Source organism: Panthera pardus, unplaced genomic scaffold, assembly GCF_024362965.1.
Source record: "Panthera pardus isolate Hobbes unplaced genomic scaffold, ASM2436296v1 HiC_scaffold_18, whole genome shotgun sequence".
Taxonomy (NCBI): domain Eukaryota; kingdom Metazoa; phylum Chordata; class Mammalia; order Carnivora; family Felidae; genus Panthera; species Panthera pardus.
The window spans coordinates 871,066-891,611 of record NW_026526743.1 but is presented as its reverse complement, the minus strand read 5'-3'; the positions used below and the strand labels follow the sequence as shown (position 1 = coordinate 891,611).

Here is a 20,546-nt window from a genome sequence, read left to right as displayed (position 1 = left end):
GGCTCAGGTGGCATTCTATGATTTGGTGGCATGCAAAATGGCCTATAACATGAAATGGGCCTGCCTTCCGTGGGGGACAAGAGTCCCCTTTTCTCGCAGTTACAGCTCCCGGAACGGCACCAGCCAGTATAGTCAGTGGCCACAGGAGGCTGTGGACACTGATGATGTGGCTGGGCCAGACCGAGATCTGCTGTGAGTGCATAACACACACTAGATTTCAAAAGTTAAGGCGGGGGGCGTCTGGGTGGCTCAGTCGGTTGAGTGTCCAACTTGGGCTCAAGGTCTCACCGTTCATGAATTCGAGCCCCACATCGGACTCTGTGCTAACGGCTCAGAGCCTGGAGCCCGCTTCGGATTCTGTGTCTCCCTCTCTCTCTGCCCCTCCCCCGTTCGGGCTCGGTCTCTCTCTCAAGAATAAAAATGTCAAAAAAAAAAAAACCAAACCAAAACAAACAAACAAAAAACAAACAAACTTAAGGCAAAGACGAAGATACCCCACCAATTTTCCCCATTGATTCCACACTGAAATGACAACGTGTTGACCTCAATAAAACTATTGCTAACACTAAGTGGCCACTAGAAAACGTAAAGGACTTCTGTGGCTGCTGTTAGCTCTATGACACCATCCTCCTCTATGCCCTAACTACTGGCCCTCTGGGGACAGAGACAGAGGGGACTTCTCTGATCCCACACTCCCGTTCTTCTCCCTGGACTTGACGTGGGACCAGCTCCGAGTCCCTCCAAGCCCCTGCTCCAAGGGGTCCCAGCTGCGAAGCCGGGAAGGGAGGCCTGGAGGGTCCTAGCGGGCTTTTCAGGTCCAAGGGCTACAGATGCTATTTTGCAGACCATGCCAACACGGGTCACGCTGACCACGAACATGACCTTAGCCGCGCAGGAATACGGATCACGTTTCATGGAAAGGCAAAACCCCAGAAAATAACACTGGCGTCGGTCAGGGGCAAATGAGAGGCGGGCGAGCCGCCCCCCCTCCTGGGCCACGTTCAAGGCAGCCTCCGAGGTGTCCGACACATCTAACCCGGAGCTCCCAACAAATCCCATTCCCAGGGCCACACCTGTGGAGTCTACCCACGCAAGCCACGCTCCCTCCGCTTGCCTCTGCCTGCACCAGATCCCGCTAGCGGATGCCACACATCACGTTCCACAGACACACGCACACGGCAGAGCTCAGCACACACGAGGGGACTTCTGCCAATCAGTTCTGGAGACTGAGACAGGGTCATCGACCTTTTTTTTTTTTTTTGCCCAGTACAGGTGATAATGAAAAAATTAGATCGTCCTCTGGGATATTTTTATACCCTCCAAAATTAGCAAAGACCTAACCCGCACGAGGAGACGTACATCTATCACTGCCCCACACAAAAACAGCCGGAGGGATCTGAACTCGATCCCCAGGCGCGACGAAGTAAAAGCAAGGTGGGCACACGAGACTCACAAGAAGGGAACGGGAACTTCCTGAGGGAGCCATGGAGTTTCTAGATCTGCTGAAGCCCAAGTACGGTGAGAGAGTCCTACAGGGCGGCCAATCAGGACACGGTGGACTCCGGGACAAAGACACAAAGTGGGAGCAAAAAGACGCCAACCACGATGAAGCTCGTGCAAAATGAGAAGTTGGACCGGAAGGGAGGAACAACTGTGCTCACCACGTGGCTCGGATGCAAACAAGCCACGCCGCTGAATATTCACGTAATCAAAATCTTACTCCTGTGTTAGGGTTTTCTCTTCCAGAGCAGGAAGTGAAGAAAAACGTCTAAAACTGGAAAACCAAGAAACCGCGGCATCACCCGGTTAATCGGGAACTGTGGAGGTTCAACAAGTAGCCGAAGAACAGCTACCGGAGCTTGAAAGCAGTTGGCTGTGGGCAGTGGGAAGGGGGGCAAAGGGGAGAGGTGAAGGGAGACAGGACTTGCGCCCTCTTGTTGAATTATTTGGATTTTAAACCGCGTATGCGCAAGAAAAGTTGAAGTTGAAGATGAAGCCCCGGGCAGAGAAAAACCCTGGTCAGACTACGTCGGAAGTCCCAAGTGGCCGGCCCTCCCCCAGGGCTTGTCGGGGTCACTCGGAGTCCCTGGGTTTTATCCACAGAGTCGGGATTCTTCTGGTGAACAGCCAGCGCCAGACGGCTGGCCGGCCAGAATGAGGACGGGGAGGGGGGTGCCTCATCCAGCCGCGTGGCCCTCACAGCACACTCACCCGGGAACACCCTGGGAGCCAGGCACCACCCACAGGACCCCCGCAGGGCGGTGCGTTTGCGCAAGACCCGTTCGCGCGGTTACAGACGCCACACAGGAGATGAGCCCCAAGAGTCCTCCCGGCTTCACCCTGCTTACTCTTTGTTGCTCCCTCACAGACCATTCTGGAACGTCCGCTCCCACCAGGCCTGGCAGCGGGCACAAGCCAGCCCCGCCCTCCCCCTGCCCTCCCCTTCTAGGAAGCCCGTCCCGACTTTCAAAAGTCCCTTTCTCTACCTGCTCTCTGACTCCTCCTCTGTCAGTTACCAGTTGGAGCTGGCCTGCCCACCCCAGCTGCGCCCCCACCCCCCCCCGGCTGGGGTTCCTGCCTGCCCTTGTGGGCCTGGCGTTGGGGGTCTGCCGCCCGCTGGGGGTGCTTACTCCGTGACATGTGGACGGTGGCGAGCCGGCGGTACAGGGCCTTCTGCCGGGGGTCCGGGTGGAAGCCGCTCTTGGTGAAGTACACGTGGATGTAGATGGAACCGTTCTGCTGGACGCTCTGCAAGGAAGACCAACGGGAAAAGGAAAGGCTGAGCCCCTCTCGGCACCCGGCTCCGGGCCCCTGCTCCGGAGTGCTGGCGTGGGCCGGCGTGGCCGGGCGCCCGCGGGCCAGCCACTGATGTCAGACACGCTCAGGTCCGAGCCCCGCCTCGAACGCACCCTGGCTGTGTGACCCTGGGCTCCACCTGGCGGGGCCTCAGTGCCCGTGTCTATCACCTACGATCTCCCCAGGAAGGGGACTACTCTCACTCCCACCTGACGCAGGTGAGGAAACCCAAGACGGTGGTCATGTGCCTGAGGCCCGTCTGCTCCTCAAGCAGAGCCTGGATTAACTTGGCCACACCGTGTCCCCGTCACTTCCCTGCCTTTTAAGCCCACCTCTGTGTTAATTATGTTTTGTGTATTTTTATTGTTTCAACATCTTGGGGGGGGGGGCTCCCCTGGCTGGGGAGAGGCCGCCCCTCCCAGGGCTACTAATGCCTAGAGACAAACAACTCACCTGCCCATCCAAGCCCACACTCCTGCCCACTCCCCTGGTCTGCCTGATCTCATACCCCAAGCTGCCCTGAATCACCCAGCACCAGGTCCACACCGCTGGAGACCACCCCTCCAGCCCAGAGCCCACCGAACTAGCCGATCCTAAGCTGCTTCCCTTGCCTGCCTTGCTTTTCCCGTGGAAACTCCGGCAAAGGCTCCTGACCAAACCCGGTGCCTCCCCTGCGGCCCCGAGTGGGAAATGCATGTAGTGAGTCAAAATCAGGCACAAGCGAGCCACCTCCCCCCACCCCAAAGCAGCTGGGAAGGAGGGTTAGACTGGACGCTGGGGAGCAGCTCTCCCCACCCAACCTGCGGCCCCCTCGGCCTTCCTGGGGTCTCGTGGCAAGGACGAGGACGGGGCCGGGGGCCGGGCCTGAGGTCTCGGCCGAGCCACTCCTCTGCAAGCTACCCTACCCGCCTCGGAAAGACCGTGCACGCACCCTACTTCCAGGCACCCAGCCAGAGCAGACATCACTCCCCCCCGACCCAGGGGCTGAGAAGACCCGCTGGGGGGAAATGAAAGACAGGGCAGCCCCAGAGAGACGTCCCCACCCACTGGTCCACCGATCCATTACTTTCACTGACACGCGTATTCGCTGAGGTATCGGCCCCACGCCGTGCAGGGCTGGGGACACAGTGGTGACCAAACCAGCCCTGGGAGGGACAACCCAGAGCGGGCAGGCTTGGATGCAGAAGTCCAGAGAAGGCCAGCTGCCCGAGCCTGAGCGTCAAGGAAGGCTCCCTGGGGGAGACAGATTCGGACCCGGGGCTGCCGGAGTCCAGAGCCAGACGGCCTGAGCTCGAATCGCTCACGAGCCGTCTGACCTTGTAAGTCACCTAAGCTCTCTCTCCACCCTAGAGGTAGCTGGGAGGATCCCAGACCAATTTCAACCCCACCCACATTTTTCAGATGGGGAGGCCAAGGCCCAGAGACCTCGGGGACCTCCCTGTGGTCACACAGCGTGACAACGGAGGACGGCGCCCGGCCTGGAGCCTGCACTCGGCGGCGGGACTGGGAGTCGGAAGAAACCAGGAGCTGCCCCCACCTGCGGGATGTCGAGCTCGGCGAAGTGCTCGTAGCAGCCGTCCGAGTTCTCGCCGCTGGTCCAGTCGCCGTACACGAGGTCGTGCTGCTCCCAGAAGAGCGCCGACGTGGCGTTGAAGTCTGTAAAGTGCTCGTGCTCGGAGATGTACACGTGCAGGTTCTGTGGGGGGGGCGGGCGGGGAGGGGGCTCAGGGCTGCTGCCGAGCCTCTGAAGGCTGGGGGATAAAGAGCCGGCAGCACACTGATACCCCCAGTGTTGTGGAGGGAGCGGAAAGGGGGCAGGTGAAAAACGGCAGCTGCTAGAATAAATGTTTTTTCTCAACCCTCCCCCACCACCACGTCTGTCTTGGTCCGAGCCTGTGGCATCCATGAGCAAGAAACAGCCGAAGAACGGCCAGCCTGCCACTTAGAATCTGGGGGCAGCTGGCTCGGCCGGCCAGCGATGGAGTGAGTTTGAGCCCCACTTCTTACTGAAAGAAAGAAAGAAAGAAAGAAAGAAAGAAAGAAAGAAAGAAAGAAAGAAAGAAGAATTTGGGGTCAGAAGGGATCAAAGTCTCTGGAATTATCTTCTCCCTTCTCAGTCTCTTACAGCCTTCTTGGTCAGAGCTCTGCAGGCTTGTGGATAAAGCACAGTCAGAGCGGCAAGAGGGTTAGCTGGTCCCTGAAAACACCAGGGAAGTGGAGAAACCAGGTCTCAGAGAGCACCCTCCCTTCACAAGTCCCCTTGGCCATCTTTGTCCAGAGCCCCAGAGGCCCACTGATAAAGCACATCTGAGCAGCGGGCACCCGCTAACCAGAACTCTGTGCAGTCGGGGATCCCAGAGCTGCGGAGAAGCGCAAAGGCGGGAGGAGTCTGGGTTACCAGGGTCTGAGCACTGGCTGCGGGTGCTCCCGAACCCCGGCCACTCGGGATCCTGCAGGACAGGACGCGTGTCCCTCGTCCCCCTCTGCCGGGCTCCTCGCTCTCTCCCTCCCGTTTCTTTCCAACCCGTCCCCTGCACACCTCTCTTCGCAGTTCTGAAACCTAAGCGGACTTTTGAAGTACGTACAGGCCCTGTTAAAAGCGTTTGCGAACAAGTGCGTGACACCTCTGGTGTCTCTCTTCCCCACAAAACCAGAATTTACTCTTTCCTTAAGCGTGTTGCTAGATTGACCCAGGTCTCCTGGGCTGAGAATGGACCCGGAGCTCCTCAAGCCCAGACCCGCGCGCGGCTGACAGTGACCAGGGACCTGTCTGTCCCAACTGCTCACGCCGCTCCCTCACACCCTCCCCCACGCCGTCATCTCCCGAGTCTGGCCTCCCAGCCGGCGGTTACCATTAAAGTGTCTTTGGGGAACAGGTTGCGGCTGGCGACGCGCGGGGCTCCTCCGGGGCCCGCCTGGTCCTGAGGGGCCGGCCCTCGGCGGAACCAGCTGCTGATGACCCAGATGATGAAGATCCTGAGGAGGCAAGCAGGACAGGTGGTGAGTCCCAAGCCTCTTGTTTGCAACGTGGGTCTGCCTGACCTCCTCCAGACTCAGCACGGGCTAGGTAGGGCCTGACCCGGGGCAGGTGACGGAGCAGGGAGCAGGGAGGGCCCCTGAGAAGGCAGCCCCCGGGCTGCTGGGAAGACAAGATGGCCCCAGAGGCCGTATCTGGGGTGCTGCCCACGTTTCCCAAAAGGCCCTGGTGGCCGCGGGGCTGCGAGGGCTTGGACCTTCTAACCTCAGACCTAGGAAACCTGACACGCCAGGCCCCTGGGACCCCAAAGTGAGAGGACCCTAAGAATCTGGAACCTCAGCATTTTGGAGGCACGGCACCTTTGAGAGCCACATTTTAGAACTTCAAGTCAACTGAAGTACTTGAGAAGCAGACAATGAGTCAAGGGTTAGTCCCAAATTTTAGTAATGTTGGGCTAGGCGATTCAGGCCAACACTGCGGTTGGAAGCAACTTGGAAAAGATTGGTAAAAATTAATATACTAAGAACATATCAATGCTGGTTTTCTATACATAATTATGTATCTTGAAGTAGCAAAGATATATTCTGCTCGTGGTTCTCTTATGTATGTTTTTTTTATCAAGTTTATGTACGAATATATGTAAATACATACTATCTTTTTAAGTTCTAATTATTTATTCATTTAAATAATCTCTGCACCCAACGTGGGGCTTGAACCCACGACCCCAAGATCAAGAGTTATAATCTCCACCGCCTGAGGTAGCCCCTGTAAATACATTTTCTTAAAAACACTGAAGAATATATCCAAGGGATACAGGTGTGCTGTTTTTTGTTTTTGTTTTTTTTTTAATGTTTATTTTTGAGGGAGACAGGGACAGAATGCGAGTGGGTTAGGGGCAGAGAGAGAGGGAGACACAGAATCCGAAACAGGCTCCAGGCCCTGAGCTGTCAGCACAGAGCCCGACGCGGGGCTCGAACTCACGAGCTGTGAGATCATGACCTGAGCCGAAGTCGGACGCTCAACTGACTGAGCCACCCAGGTGCCCCCAGGTGCGCTGTTTTGAAGGAACACATGCGCCCCCATGTTTATAGCAGCACTATCAACAATAGCCAAAGTATGGACAGAGCCCAAATGTCCATCGATGGATGAATGGATAAAGAAGATGTGGTCTATATATACAGTGGAGTATTACTCGGCAATCAAAAAGAACGAAATCTTGCCATTTGCAACTACGTGGATGGAACTGGAGGGTATCATGCTAAGTGAAATTAGTCAGAGAAAGACAAAAATCATACGACTTCACTCATACGAGGACTTTAAGAGACAAAACAGATGAACACAAGGGAAGGGAAACAAAAATAACATAAAAACAGGGAGGGGGACAAAACATAAGAGACTCATAAATATGGGGAACAAACTGAGGGTTGCTGGAGGGGTTGTGGGAGGGGGGGATGGCCTAAATGGGTAAGGGGCACTAAGGAATCTACTCCTGAAATCATTGTTGCACTATATGCTAACTAATTTGGATGCAAATTAAAAAAAAATTAAATTAAAAACAAAAAAACACTGAAGAATGAACAAGACTATAGATTTACCAGGCAAAAACTGAAGGGAAGACTGGAAACAAGAGAAATGAAACACTACCAGAAGCTTCTTTTTATGTCTGAGGACACTTGCCAGGTATTCTGGTGGGTAACAGAAATGCTAGCCGAGACCCACACCGGGTAACCAGAGACCTACGACATGAGAAACTAAGACCCCACAGGGCCCCACACCCAGGACCCAGGAGGCAGGTGAGGCCGGGCCCTCCTCAGGAATCACCTGGTGGGTGCAAAGAGACCTCCGATGGTTGATGCCCCCAGCAGCCAGTGGATGGAAAGCATGTCCTCCTGGAGAAAATATGTTCATCCTAAGTCCGAAATTATCCCTACAAATAATTCTGAGATGCTCACAACAACTCAACTCTGATGTTGCAGAATCTGTTACAAAAACCCTCAAAATTTGAGGGCACCTGGGTGGCTCAGTCGGTTAAGCGTCCGACTTCGGCTCAGGTCATGATCTCGCAGTTTGTGAGTTCGAGCCCCACGTTGGACTCTGTGCTGACAGCTCGGAGCCTGGAGCCTGCTTCGGATTCTGTGTCTCCCTCTCTCTCTCTGCCCCTCCGCTGCTCAGGGTCTACCTCTCTGTCTCTCAATAATAAACGTTCAAAAAACATTAAAAAAAAAAAACCCTCAAAATTTGCATCAAGAGAGCTTTACTTTTTTTAATGTTTATTTTTGACAGACAGAGAGAGCACGAGCAGGGGAGGGGCAGCGAGAGGGAGACACAGAATCCCAAGCAAGCTCCAGGCTCTGAGCTGTCAGCCCAGAGCCCGACGCAGAGCTCGAACCCGTAAACCGTGAGATCACGACCTGAGCCGAAGCCGGACGCTTAACCAACTGAGCCACCCAGGAGCCCCAAGAGAACTTTCAAAGTACCATGCTGGCAGCACGTGACTCTTGACCTCGGGGTCATGAGTTTGAGCCTCACGTGGGGGACAGAGTTTACTTTGAGGCAGAAGTACCGTATATTCAGTAACATGACAGAAAAAACGAAACAAAACCAAAATGACACAAAAACAAATACACTGGCGTCCTATTTTCAATCCACAAAACTGAATAAACGCAATATTGCACAGCCTTAGAATCAGCATTGACTTCGCAGTTATTTCCAGGACATACTATTAAAAGAGAAAGGCGAGGGGAGCCTGGGTGGCTCGGTCGGTTAAGCATCTGACTCTCGATCTCAGCTCGGGTCCTGATCTCACAGTTCGTGGGTTCGAGCCCCAAGTTGGGATCAGTGCTGACAGCACAGAGCCTACTTGGATTCTCTCTCCCTCTCTCTCTGCCCCTCCACCGCTCACGCAAGTGTGTGCTTTCCCAAATAAATAAACATTAAAAAAAATTTTTGTTTAGATAAAAGAGAGAGGCAAGTATGGAAAGAAAGGAAGAGAAGGAAAGTATGTAGAATAGGACTCCAGTTTTGTATAATAAACATGTTAAAAAACAACAAATCTGAGGGGGAGGAGGGAATGGGAGTTAGTGTTTAATGGGTACAGTGTTTCAGTTGGGGAAGACAGAAAAGTTCTAAAGGGGCACCTGCCTGGCTTGGTCAGAAAACCATGGGACTCTTTATCTTAGGATTGTGAGTTCTAGCCCCACATTGGGTGTAGAGATTACTTAAAAAAACAAACAAACAAACGAAACACAAAAAAACCCAAAACCACACAGAAAGAGAGAGAGGTATGAAATGATACGCATCAGACTTTCAAATGGATTTCCTGGTTTGGGAGAGTAGGGGGAAGGTGTACAAAAACAATAGGCCACGAGACACAATACTGCCTTAAAAATCCTAAATAAAAAAAACCAGGGGCACTTGGCTGGCTCAGTCAGCGGAGTATGCGACTCCTGATCTCAGGGGTTGCGAGTTCAAGCCCCACGTTGGGAGAAGAACCTACTTAAAAAAACAAAACAAACAAAAAACCCCCAGCATTTATACGAATCAACATGTAAAAGGATCACCACCAATAGAGTAATGATGACTGATGGTTATCCTTAGGTGATTTTTACTTTCTTCTTAAGGCTTTTTGTTTTGAATTTGTTTTGTTTTTAAATTTTTTTTAATGTTTATTTATTTTTGAGAGAGAGACAGCATGAGCAGGGGAGGGGCAGAGAGAGAGGGAGACACAGAATCCAAAGCAGGCTCCAGGCTCTGCCCTGTCAGCACAGAGGCCAAAGCGGGGCTCAAACCCATGAACCGTGAGATCATGACCTGAGCTGAAGTCAAACGCTTAACCGACTGAGCCACCCAGGCGCGCCTTTTTTTTGTCTTTTAATGAACAAAAGAAAAGCCCCAAACAAAATTGTAGCAGATTGCTAGATGTTTCCCAATATCTGTCTTCCCCTTTTGTCTCAAAAAGAGAACTCCTAAATAAAGACTACAATTCCAGCCTCGCTAACAGCTAGAAATGGAGAAAAGGTGAAGTCCTGGCCAATAAAATGTAAACACCGTGTATTGTGCTGGGCTTTGGAGGAGTGTCCTTAAAGAGAAAGAATAGGCCTCCTTGATTTCTGCTTCCCTCCTAGAATGTGGATGTGATGGCTGGATGTTCAGCAGCCACCCTGGGCCATGCAGACGAGGGGCAAAGCCTATTGACGGTAGAAAAAAGGCAGGAGGGAATCTGGGTTGCAGAAGATGACAGAATCCTGGTTTTCCTATGTCTGGAATAGCACATGAGAGAGAAATAAACAACTTCTAAAAAAACTTGTGTTAATTCAGGTCTCTCAGACACCTGCTGCTGTGTAATTATTAAATGAGACAGGAACTTATTAATTAACGGTATGAAAAGCAATATAGCAGAGGTTAAGGGCTCAGCCTCTAGTTTGCAATACCCGGACCTGAAGCCCAGCTCTGCCTCTTACCAACTGTGTGACCTCAGGCAAGACTTAACCTCTCCAGGCCTCTGTCTCCTCAACAGTGAAAATGGGGATAATAACACTACTTACCCTGTAGGGTTGTTTATAAGCATTAAATGTATGAACATAGCTCTGTACCCGTATCCGTCTATAAGTACGTATGCATACACACCCATGATATATATACGTCACCGAGAACGAAGCCTGATACACAGCCAGTAAGTACTTTAAAAGTGTTAGATGTTATTAGTTTCATCATAGGAAAAAGGCAGACAAAACTCTTTGGAATGGAAAACTACTACCAGGGAATCTTAGCGCGGGTGGGCCCCAAACCACACGGAAGGGCATGATTGGGCAGAGAGGCTTGTCTTTGCCTGTAGCAGCTACGGAGCCCTGGGGTCTGGGGTCTCAGGGGCGATGGCCCAGCTGAGCCATCTGTTGCCTCCGCAAGAAGTCCCTGACGCACCCGGCTGAGGAAGGTCTGGAGCTGGCGATCTCTGGGGAACCCTCCGCCTCCAAGAGAGGATCCCGTTCTGGTTAATGATGCCGAGGGAGCGTGTGGGAGCAGGGACGCCCACCAGCAGCTCTGCCCCGGCTTAGTGTGGCCTCAGGAGTCCCACCCCTCCTCCGGGCTCCTGGAGGAAGCCCCACGTGTAAAAGGAGGTAGACTGGACCAGACGTTTTTGGAGAAGTCCAGATCCCTCGTCTCCTGAACAGCATCCGTGTGTACCTGTACACCCACAGTTTTGTGGGTCCTCTCAGACGGCTCGTGGACACACCCCTCCATCCACACATCCCAGGGCAGGAAGTCCTACCCTACAACAACAGGCCTGGAGGGGACTGGCGTTCACCTGATGCTTTTCAGCCTACCGGAGTAAGCAAATAAAAGAGACAGTAAATCTTCTCTCCCACCCCACGTCCGTACCCTGCATTCACGGGTTCAGAAGGGTGTTAAATACATGAAAAGTCAAATAATGAAAACTCTCCACCCCATCCATCTATCCACACAGTGCCCATCCCATCCCATCCCCCACTCCAGGTAACCACTGGCATCGTGGGGACGCGCCGAAAACTGGACTCCACTCTCCCCAAAAAAGTCCATTCTTATGCCATCTGCTTGAAGCTTTGAAGAATTCACAGGCCCCTGAACACAAACCCTGGACCCCACCTTAAGAATTCCAGTTAAGGGGCGCCTGGGTGGCTCAGTCGGTTAAGTGGCCGACTTCGGCTCAGGTCACGATCTCGCGGTCCGTGAGTTCGAGCCCCGCGTGGGGCTCTGTGCTGACAGCTCAGAGCCTGGAGCCTGTTTCGGATTCTGTGTCTCCCTCTCTCTCTGCCCCTCCCCTGTTCATGCTCTGTCTCTCTGTGTCTCAAAAATAAATAAATGTTAAAAAAAATTTTTTTTAAAAAGAATTCCAGTTGAGGGGCACCTGGGTGGCTCAGTTGGTCAAGCGTCTGACTTCGGCTCAGGTCATGATCTCACCGTTCGGGAGTTCAAGCCCCACATTGGGCCCTGTGCTGACAGCTCGGAGCCTGGGACCTGCTTGGGATTTTGTGTCTCCCTCTCTCTCTCTGCCCCTCTCCTGCTTGCTTTCTGTTTCTCTCTCTCTCTCTCTCAAAAATAAACATTAAAAAAAAAAAAAAAGAATTCCAGGCGACATGGTCTCCAGGCACCCACCCTGGCTAACGTTTGGTGCTGCCTGGTTCTAAGGAAGGAAATGGGCCTAAGCTATGACCATATTAAAAAATGTCTATCTGAAGGGGAAGCGGCCGTATGCACTGATGTGGGAAGATTCTAAGATATGTTGTTAATGAAAAAAATCAAGGTGCCGAACTGGGGAAAATAGGCTACTCTTATGTAAAAGTGAAGGGAAAGATAAAAATAATCTTTATTCACAGCTGCTTGGAGCACGCAATAAGGAAGAGGATACGGAAGAAAATTCTAGGTCCTAACTGGACCCGGTGGGGAAGAGTGGAACGGAGAAGGAGTGGAGGGAACAGAGGCCGCAGTGGAAGAAGCTTGGGTGCATGTCAGGGATGGCGCCCAAGTGTCTGGGCGGAACAGTGGGGAATTTCCTTCCTGCAGAGCCTCCCCGCATCCTGGGTGACATCCTTGGAAGACACTAGGCAGGCAGGCCTGTCCCACACCCAAATGTGACTGGTGACTGTCTGGGATTGTGGGCTGCTTTTTTTTTTGTTTTTTAAGCTGCTTCTCTTTATATTATCTCAGTTTTTTAACCCTCAGAAACAAAAGCAACCCTGGCCAATTCTGAGCGGGTGCCAGCTCCCGCTGTCTCCAGTTGACAGAGACCTCCTGGCACCCCGTCATGACCTGCGAACTGTCAGGATTCCCTGCTCTGAGACGGAAACTCAGGCACGAGAGGGTATTTCGGCCAGCGAAGGCACACGGCAGGGAGGCGGGGGGCCCGAGGTGTCGGAGGGCACCTGCCCCCCTCCACGTTTCAGCAGCCGAGCCTCTGGTTTGGACACGCGGGCCGTTCCCCATTTTCCTCTATTTTGAACAACTGTCTATGAGCATCTTCACATAGCGTCACCTCAGGCAAACCGCGGGTGTGCGTTTATAGGACGGCCACCAATCCTAACACACTTCTGTGTGACTTCCCTCTCTCTGTGCATCTGTACCGTTTGAATTTGCTTTCTACAGGAAGCGTGTATTACTAATGAGTTTCGAGGGGAAAACGAGGACGACGGCATGGAGGAGACAAGCAGCTGACCCACCCCCACCACCTTCGCCCCCCAGGAACAGAACCCCCAGCTTTCCGCGGGGCGCTCGGTTTCCCAGAAGAAAGATCACATTTCCCAGGCTCCCTTGCGGCAGGCCACAGCCCCATAAGGACGTACTGGCCAAGGGGAGGACTGTTTTAAACAACTCTGCTACGCAAGGATGTGGCGAAAGGAACCCTCGCGCGCTGCTGGTGAGAACGCAAACTGGTGCAGCCACTGTGGAAAACAGTACGAACTGCCCGACGATCCAGGAACTGCACTAGTGAGTATATACCCCCAAGATACAAATACGTTAATTCAAGGGGATACATGCACCCCGATGTCATAGCAGCATTGTTTATACTAGCCAAATTAGGGAAGCAGCCCATGTGTCCATTAACAGGTAAGTGGATAAAGATGAGATACACACACACACACACACACACACACACGTAAACAGATTCTTATCCAGACATAAAAAAGAACGAAATCTGGCCGTTTGCAGTGACATGGAGCTATAGGTTATCATACTAAGCAAAGTAAGTCAGAGAAGGGCAAATACCATAAGATTTCACTCATATGTGGAATTTAAGAAACAAAATAAGGGGCGCCTGGGTGGCTCAGTCGGTTAAGCGTCCGACTTTGGCTCAGGTCATGATCTCACAGTCCGTGAGTTCGAGCCCCGCGTTGGGCTCTGGGCTGACAGCCCAGGGCCTGGAGCCTGCTTCGGATTCTATGTCTCCCTCTCTCTCTGATCCTCCCCCCGTTCATGCTGTGTCTCTCTGTCTCAAAAATAAATAAATGATAAAAAAATAAACAAAATAAATGAGTAAGAAGGAAAAAAAAAAGAGACAGAGAGATAAACCAAGAAAGAGAGTCTTAACTCTAGAGAACAAACTGATGGGGAAGTGGGTGGGGGAAGGGGGAAACAGGTGATGAGGATTAAGGAGTGCATTTGATGCGATGAGCTGCGGTGGATGTATTAAGTCTGGAATCACTGTATCGTACACCCAAAGACAATATTACATGTATGTTACCTATACCCAAATTTAAATAAAACCTTATTAACAGGGGCACCTCGGTGGCTCAGTCGGTTGAGCATCCAACTTCGGCTCAGGTCGTGATCTCGCGGTTCACGAGTTTGAGCCCCACGTGGGGCTCTGTGCCGACAGCTCAGAGCCTGGAGCCTGCTTTGGATTCTGTACCTCCCTCTCTCTTTGCCCCTCCCCCATGCTTGCTCTCTCTCTCAAAAATAAATAAACATTAGGGGCTCCTGGGTGGCTCAGTTGGTTGAGCATCTGACTTCGGCTCAGGTCATGATCTCGCGGTCTGTGAGTTCAAGCCCCGCATCAGGCTCTGTGCTGACAGCTCAGAGCCTGGAGCCTGCTTCAAATTCTGTCTCTCTCTCTGTCTCTGTCTCTCTCTTTCTGCCCCTCCCCCACTCACACTCTGTCTCTCTCTCTCAAAAATAAATAGAAACATTAAAAAAAATTTTTTTAAACCTAATAACAAATTAAATAAACAACTTTGCCACGGAATTTCTTATAGTTGATAAGGAGAGAAAGTGCCTGCCTAAATGCATGGCCTGTCTCTTGAACATTTTGCTGAAATACCTCTCTGGAAAGAAAAAGAAATGTCTGTTTTGCAAATGGGCAAAAAGGGCCCAGATCAGAGAAGGGAGACTGTCACCAGGTCTAGGTGGGCAGTCATAGAACTCAGCCTCAGATAGATCTCCCTGACCCCACTCAGCTTCTCCCCAGGGCCTTGGTCACAGGCCAGGTTTCCAGAAGGCAAGCCCTGTGCTCCCACTACCCAGGAATCGGCCACATGAAGGCACACATAAAAAGACCACCACCAGCCAGGCACAAAAGGACAGCCTGTATGACTCCACTTAAACGTGGTAAGTGTAACAGTCGAGTTCAGAGAGATGGAACGTATACAATGATGGGCGCCAGGGGTTGTTACAGCGGGGGTTTGTGCTGACTGGGGTTGTTAGTGCTTGATGGATACAGAGTTTCTCTCTGGGGAGATGAAGTTCCGGACATGCATGGGAGTGACTGTTACAACTGTGCACTGGCATATTTTATGTAGTAATGTACATGTTGTGGCTAAACTACGCCCCCCCACCCTAAAATTCATAAGTTGAAGTTCTAACCCCGAGTACAGTCACCCCCAGTGAGTGTACTGGGAGATCCAGCCTTTAAAGAGGTGGCTGAAGCTAAGTGATGCCACTGGGCGGACCCCAATCCGATATGACCAGTGTCCTTATAAGAGGAGGGGATTAGGACACAGACACACACAGTGCAAAGACCCTGTAGGCACACAGAACATGGCCATCTACAAGCCAGGGAAAGACCTTGGAAGAAACCTCTATCGTGGTGACACCTTGATCTCAGACCTGTAGCCTCCAGAACTGTGAGAAAATACATTTCTGTTGTTTACAGCCCCCAGTCTGAGCGATCTGTTACAGCAGCCCTAGCAATTTAACATAGTATATTTAGGGGAGCCTGGCTGGCTCAGTTGGTGGAGTGTGCAACTCTTGATCTCAGAGTTGTGAGTTCAAGCCCTGCGCTGGGTCTAGTGATTATTTAAAAATAAAATCTTGGGGCGCCTGGGTGGCTCAGTCGGTTAAGAGTCCGACTTCGGCTCAGGTCATGATCTCGTAGCTTGTGGGTTCGAGCCCCGTGTCGGGCTCTGTGCTGACAGCTTGGAGCCTGGAGCCTGCTTCGGATTCTGTGTCTCCTTCTCTCTCTGCTCCTCTCCCACTTGTGCTCTATCAAAAATAAATAAACGTTTAAAAAAAAAATATCTTTACAAATAAAATCTTAGGGGCGCCTGGGTGGCTCAGTCGGTTAGGCGTCCGACTTTGGCTCAGGTCATGATCTCACAGCTCGTGAGTGCGAGCCCTGCGTCGGGCTCTGTGCTAATAGCTCGCAGCCTAGAGCCCGTTTCGGATTCTGTGTCTCCCTCTCTCTCTGCCCGTAACCTACTCGCATTCTGTCTCTGTCTCTCTCAAAAATAAATAAAACATTTAAAAGAATAATTAAAAAAAAAAAAAAATCTTAAAAGGGGCGTGGGGTGGCTCAGTTGGTTGAGTGGCCAACTCTTGATTTCGGCTCAGGTCATGATCTCACGGATCGTGGGTTCGAGCCCTGCACCGGGCTCTGCGCTGACAGCACGGACCCTGCTTGGCATTGTCTGCCTCCCTCTCTCTCTGCCCCTCCCCTGCTCTCTCTCTCTCTCTCTCTCTCCCAAAAATAAATAAACATTTAAAGCAAATAAAATAAAATCTCAAAAAAGACATATAGGCGTGCCTGGTGGGCTCAGTCAGGAGAACATGTGGCTCTTGATCTCGGGGTTGTAAGTTCGAGCCCCACATGGGGTATGGAGACTACTTATAACAACAACAGCATATTTTACCACAGTAAAAGAAAACCCTAGTCACCACCGATGGTTATGCCCGGTGGCTTTTTCCTTTCTTATGTTTTATGTGAACTTTTTTCGATGACCAGAAGCAGCCCCACCTGCTCACCTGAACAGCACCCCTTTGATGACTTGCCAGGCGTTGGGCGCTGGCTGGGGTGCTGGGTTCCGGGGCTGGGTCTCCGCCCGCGGGTCCCTCCCGATGCTGCCGTTGCTGGCCACCTGCAGGAAACGGAGACCAGGTGAGGAGGGAGGGTGTCGCCTGAGGCACCCCTGCGCGCCAAGGCCCGGCACGGGGCTGAGCACAGAGTGGTGCCTGATCAAAAACTGGAGAACATTTCGGGGCGCCCGGGGGGCTCAGTCAGTTGAGCGTCCGACTTCGGCTCGGGCCATGATCTCACGGTTTGTGAGTTTGAGCCCCCGCATCTGGCTCTGTGTTGACAGCTCGGAGCCTGGAGCCTGCTTCGGATTCCGCGCCTCCCTCTTTCTCTCTCCCTTTTCTCGCTCTCTGTCTCTCTCTCTCTCAAAAATAAATAAACATTAAGAAAAAAACATTTAAAGAACTGGAGAACGGATGAATACAGTCACCCAGGAAGGGTGGTATATCTTGCTCCTTCAAGACAAAAACGCTTCCCCAAAACCTACTCCATGCTGGTGACACCGAGGTGACGGAGACGGCCCTGTACTGCCCTCCTGGGGAATCACAGTCCAGTGGGGGGAGCTAAAGAGTCCCCAGATAGGGATGATCCAGAGCAGACAGGGCTGGGATGTAGGATGATAGAGGGGGCATCTGGTCCAGCCTAGAGGTCAGGGAGGGCTTCCTGGAAGAAGGAACACTGGAGCTAAGACTTAAAACATAACAAAGGGATAATGCAGAGGAGACAGTGAGGGAAGCAGCCGGTACAGAAATGAAGGGGAGAGATACCATCTGACTCTGAGGACTGTCCACTGCTCCCTGAAGCCAGAGCCCAGGATGCAAGGGACAATGCAGGCTGGGGGGACAATGCAGCATGGTGACAAGTGCCAGATCCCATAAGGCTTGGGTTTATCTAAAAGGGTCTACCCTGGGCAAACAGTTCCGAAGGCCTCCTCGGTGGCCGGCCCTGTGCGGGGCCTTGTCCCTCCAGGGGCTCCTTAGCCAGCAGGAGACAGACACAGAGAAACACAGCCAGAGTGTGAGCCACGCCACTGTGAGCCACTGGTACACACTACCCCGTGAGGCCACGACTAGGAATGTTTCCATTCAGCAGCCGGGCAGAGGGAGGCTCGGGCAGGCGAATCCACTTGTCTGGGCGGCTCAGGAAGGGAAAGGGCAGCAGGGTGACAAGGGGGTGTCAGGCAGGGCTTCCTAGAGCAACCTTCACTCAGAAACAGAAGCTCAGAAGCAGAGAATGTCATGTCAGGAAGGGCCCGAGGCGGGGATGTCTTCCCACCCCTCTCCTTGCACCTGCTGGCTCCCGGATCCTGTCCTCTTCCTCCTCCCAGCTCTGTCCCCTCACCGCTCAGCCTTCAAGAGGCAGGACCAGGACTGTCATGGTCACCGTGAGGCAGGAGCACTGCCCAGCACAGAGCAGGGGCTCAACAAACACCTGTGGAATCAACATGTGTTCCCTGAAGGGCTTGCCCGCATCACCCAGGCCTCCCCCCACCACAGCCCCGAGCCCACCCCTCTCTGTCATTCATCACCCCCTGTCCCCTTCGGCAGGAGTTCCTCCCTGTATCTACCAACATGCAGGACAGTACCGTGGTACCAGGTAGGGGCTCTAGGGCCCCACAGTTCCTGACTGTGAGATCTTGGGCACGTCACTTCCCCTCTCTGACCCAGAGGCCAGGTTGTGAAAATACTGGTATGTTTCAGACAGAAAAGATTTCCTTCATGTGTGAAAAATGGACTTCCTGAGCATCTACTGTGCACCAGGCTCAGTACTAGGCAGTGGCCACGCAGCTCTGGGCCCTGCCCTCACGGAGCTCAGGGTCTAGAACAAAACACACCCACGGAACAGCCAACAGGACCGTTCAAGCTGGTAAACAGGAAACAAAAGTGCTCTGGAGGAAACAAGCAGGGACACATGATGCCTACTGGGGTGGGGAAGGGGACCCACTCTGGATTAGGTGGTCAGGAGCCTGCCTGAGGAGCTGTTGTTGACATTTGGGTGAAGGGCATGCTGGGAGGACAGCTTCACGGAAGGGGTTGGCTGGGGGCAGGCAAGGTCAGAGACAGGCACGGGGTCCCCTTATTCAGGCTCGGCCTTGCTCCCGGGAGCGCTGGGGGCCAAGTAAGTGCTTCCAGCAGCTGTGCGCTGATTCTCAGGGTCAAGAGACAGAAGGTGAGGGCCAGGCCAGGATTTGAACCCATGTCTGGCTGACTCCCAGGTCTGTTCTCTTACCCGCACGGGTGGACAAGCTGGCTGGAAACCCTCCCACAGAAAGGCAGAGAAGTGCAGTGAGATGCCACTTCACTATGCTGGCCACAGTCAAAAGGACGGACAATCACAAGTGTTGACGAGGGTGTGGAGGAAACTGGGCCGGTGGGGAGATGGGGTTGCGGCTTTGAAAGATGCAGCATTAATTAAAGAGCATTAATAAGTGAATGTGCACCTGCCATACAAACCAGCAGCCCCACTCCTCGGTCTCTACCCAAGAGAAAGGAGAACACACACAAACACACACACACACACACACACACACACACACACACACACACACGGGAAAGCTTATGTGCAAATGTTCACAGGGGCGTTATTTATAACAGCCAAAAACAACCCAAAGGCCCCTCCACCTTGATGAATGAACCTGGTGTATCCATACACACAATGGAATGCTACTCAGCAATAAAAAGGAGCCCAACTGGCGGCAGAGAGTGGCTGCAAGAGGAAACCGGAATGTTCTGACTGGATGCAGACAGGACGGTGGCGATGGGGGTGCCGCACAATTGCCAAACTGGACTAAAAGCCACTGAACTCCATACTGACAACAGGTGAATGTTGTTGTATCTGTTGTAGCTCAAAAGAAAGGCAACTTCCCTGTGGCTCCCACTTCCCTGGGAGTAAAGGCGAAGTCTTCATGTTGATCCCTAAGCCCTGGCCTGATCTGGCCCCTTCCATGCCTCTCTACTCTTATTCATTGGGTCCAGCCACAAGGCCTCCTCGCTGTTCCTTAGTAGGACCAGGCACCTCCCACCTCAGGGCCTTTGCACTGGCAGTTCCCTTTACCCGAGAGGCTTCCTGCTGACCCTGTATCTGCATGCCTCCCTCCCTCGTCTTCTTCAAGTCTTTGTTCAAATGTCACCTCCTCAGAGAGGCCTTCCCAGACTACCTTGTTTAAATTGCAACCCTCAGGGGCGCCTGGATGGCTCAGTCGGTTAAGCATCTGACTTCGGCTCAGGTCATGATCTCACGGTTCGTGAGTTCGAGCCCCGCGTCGGGCTCTGTGCTGACAGCTCAGAGCCTGGAGCCCGTTTCAGATTCTGTGTCTCTCTCTGCCCCTCCCCTGCTCATGCTCTGTCTCTCTGTCTCAAAAATAAATAAATGTTAAAAAAAAAATTATTAAAATAAATAAATTGCAACCCTCTTACTCACCCCTCACTTCTTATCTCCTTCTCCAGCTTTACTCTGTCCATGGGACTTATCACCACCTGACCTGCTATATTCATTGTACTCCTGTCCATTCTTTCACCCCCACCCCCCGGACCCTTAGACAGAACATGAGCTCCAAAAGGGCAGGGACTCTGTTCTGTTCACAGCTGTATCCCCAGCATGAGCCTGGAGCCTGGAGCCTGGCAAGTAGTGGGGACTCAGTATACATTAGCTGAAGGAATGAAGGGCAGGGCTCTGGGCCGTGTTTGGGCCTCTGGCTGGCAGGAGCATGACACGGCCAAGGGTCCGCCCCCTCAGTGCTAGGCCCCACAGGCTGGGGAGGGTGTGATGTCCCTGCACACAGTAGTGACTAAGACACAGTTCCTCCTCTGGGACCCACACATCCAATCTCACACAATCCCCAGAAACACTGGCTTAGGGGCCCAGAAGCAGCTGAGACCATCAGCCTGGGCTGGAGTATGAAGACCGGCTTTCAAGCACATCTTCACCGACTGCCTTGGTCCACCGTGGGAACTCCATCTCGGCCCAGCCTCTGACTCAAGACCTGTTCATTCCACAAACACTGAGCACCTGCTC

The 20,546-nt window shown here is 52.7% G+C and overlaps 1 protein-coding gene across 1 annotated transcript in view; it reads right to left on the bottom strand.

Moving 5' to 3' along the window:
* The window catches only part of CLPTM1 (CLPTM1 regulator of GABA type A receptor forward trafficking), a 31,682-nt gene that overhangs the window by 8,943 nt on the left and 2,193 nt on the right, over positions 1-20,546 (bottom strand). Inside the window, exons 2-5 of the mRNA XM_053905457.1 lie at positions 16,484-16,596; positions 5,649-5,772; positions 4,334-4,492; positions 2,631-2,748 (exon numbers count right to left, since the gene is read on the bottom strand). Coding sequence (XP_053761432.1) covers positions 2,631-2,748; positions 4,334-4,492; positions 5,649-5,772; positions 16,484-16,596 — 514 coding nt within the window. The remainder of the gene's footprint in view (positions 1-2,630; positions 2,749-4,333; positions 4,493-5,648; positions 5,773-16,483; positions 16,597-20,546) is intronic.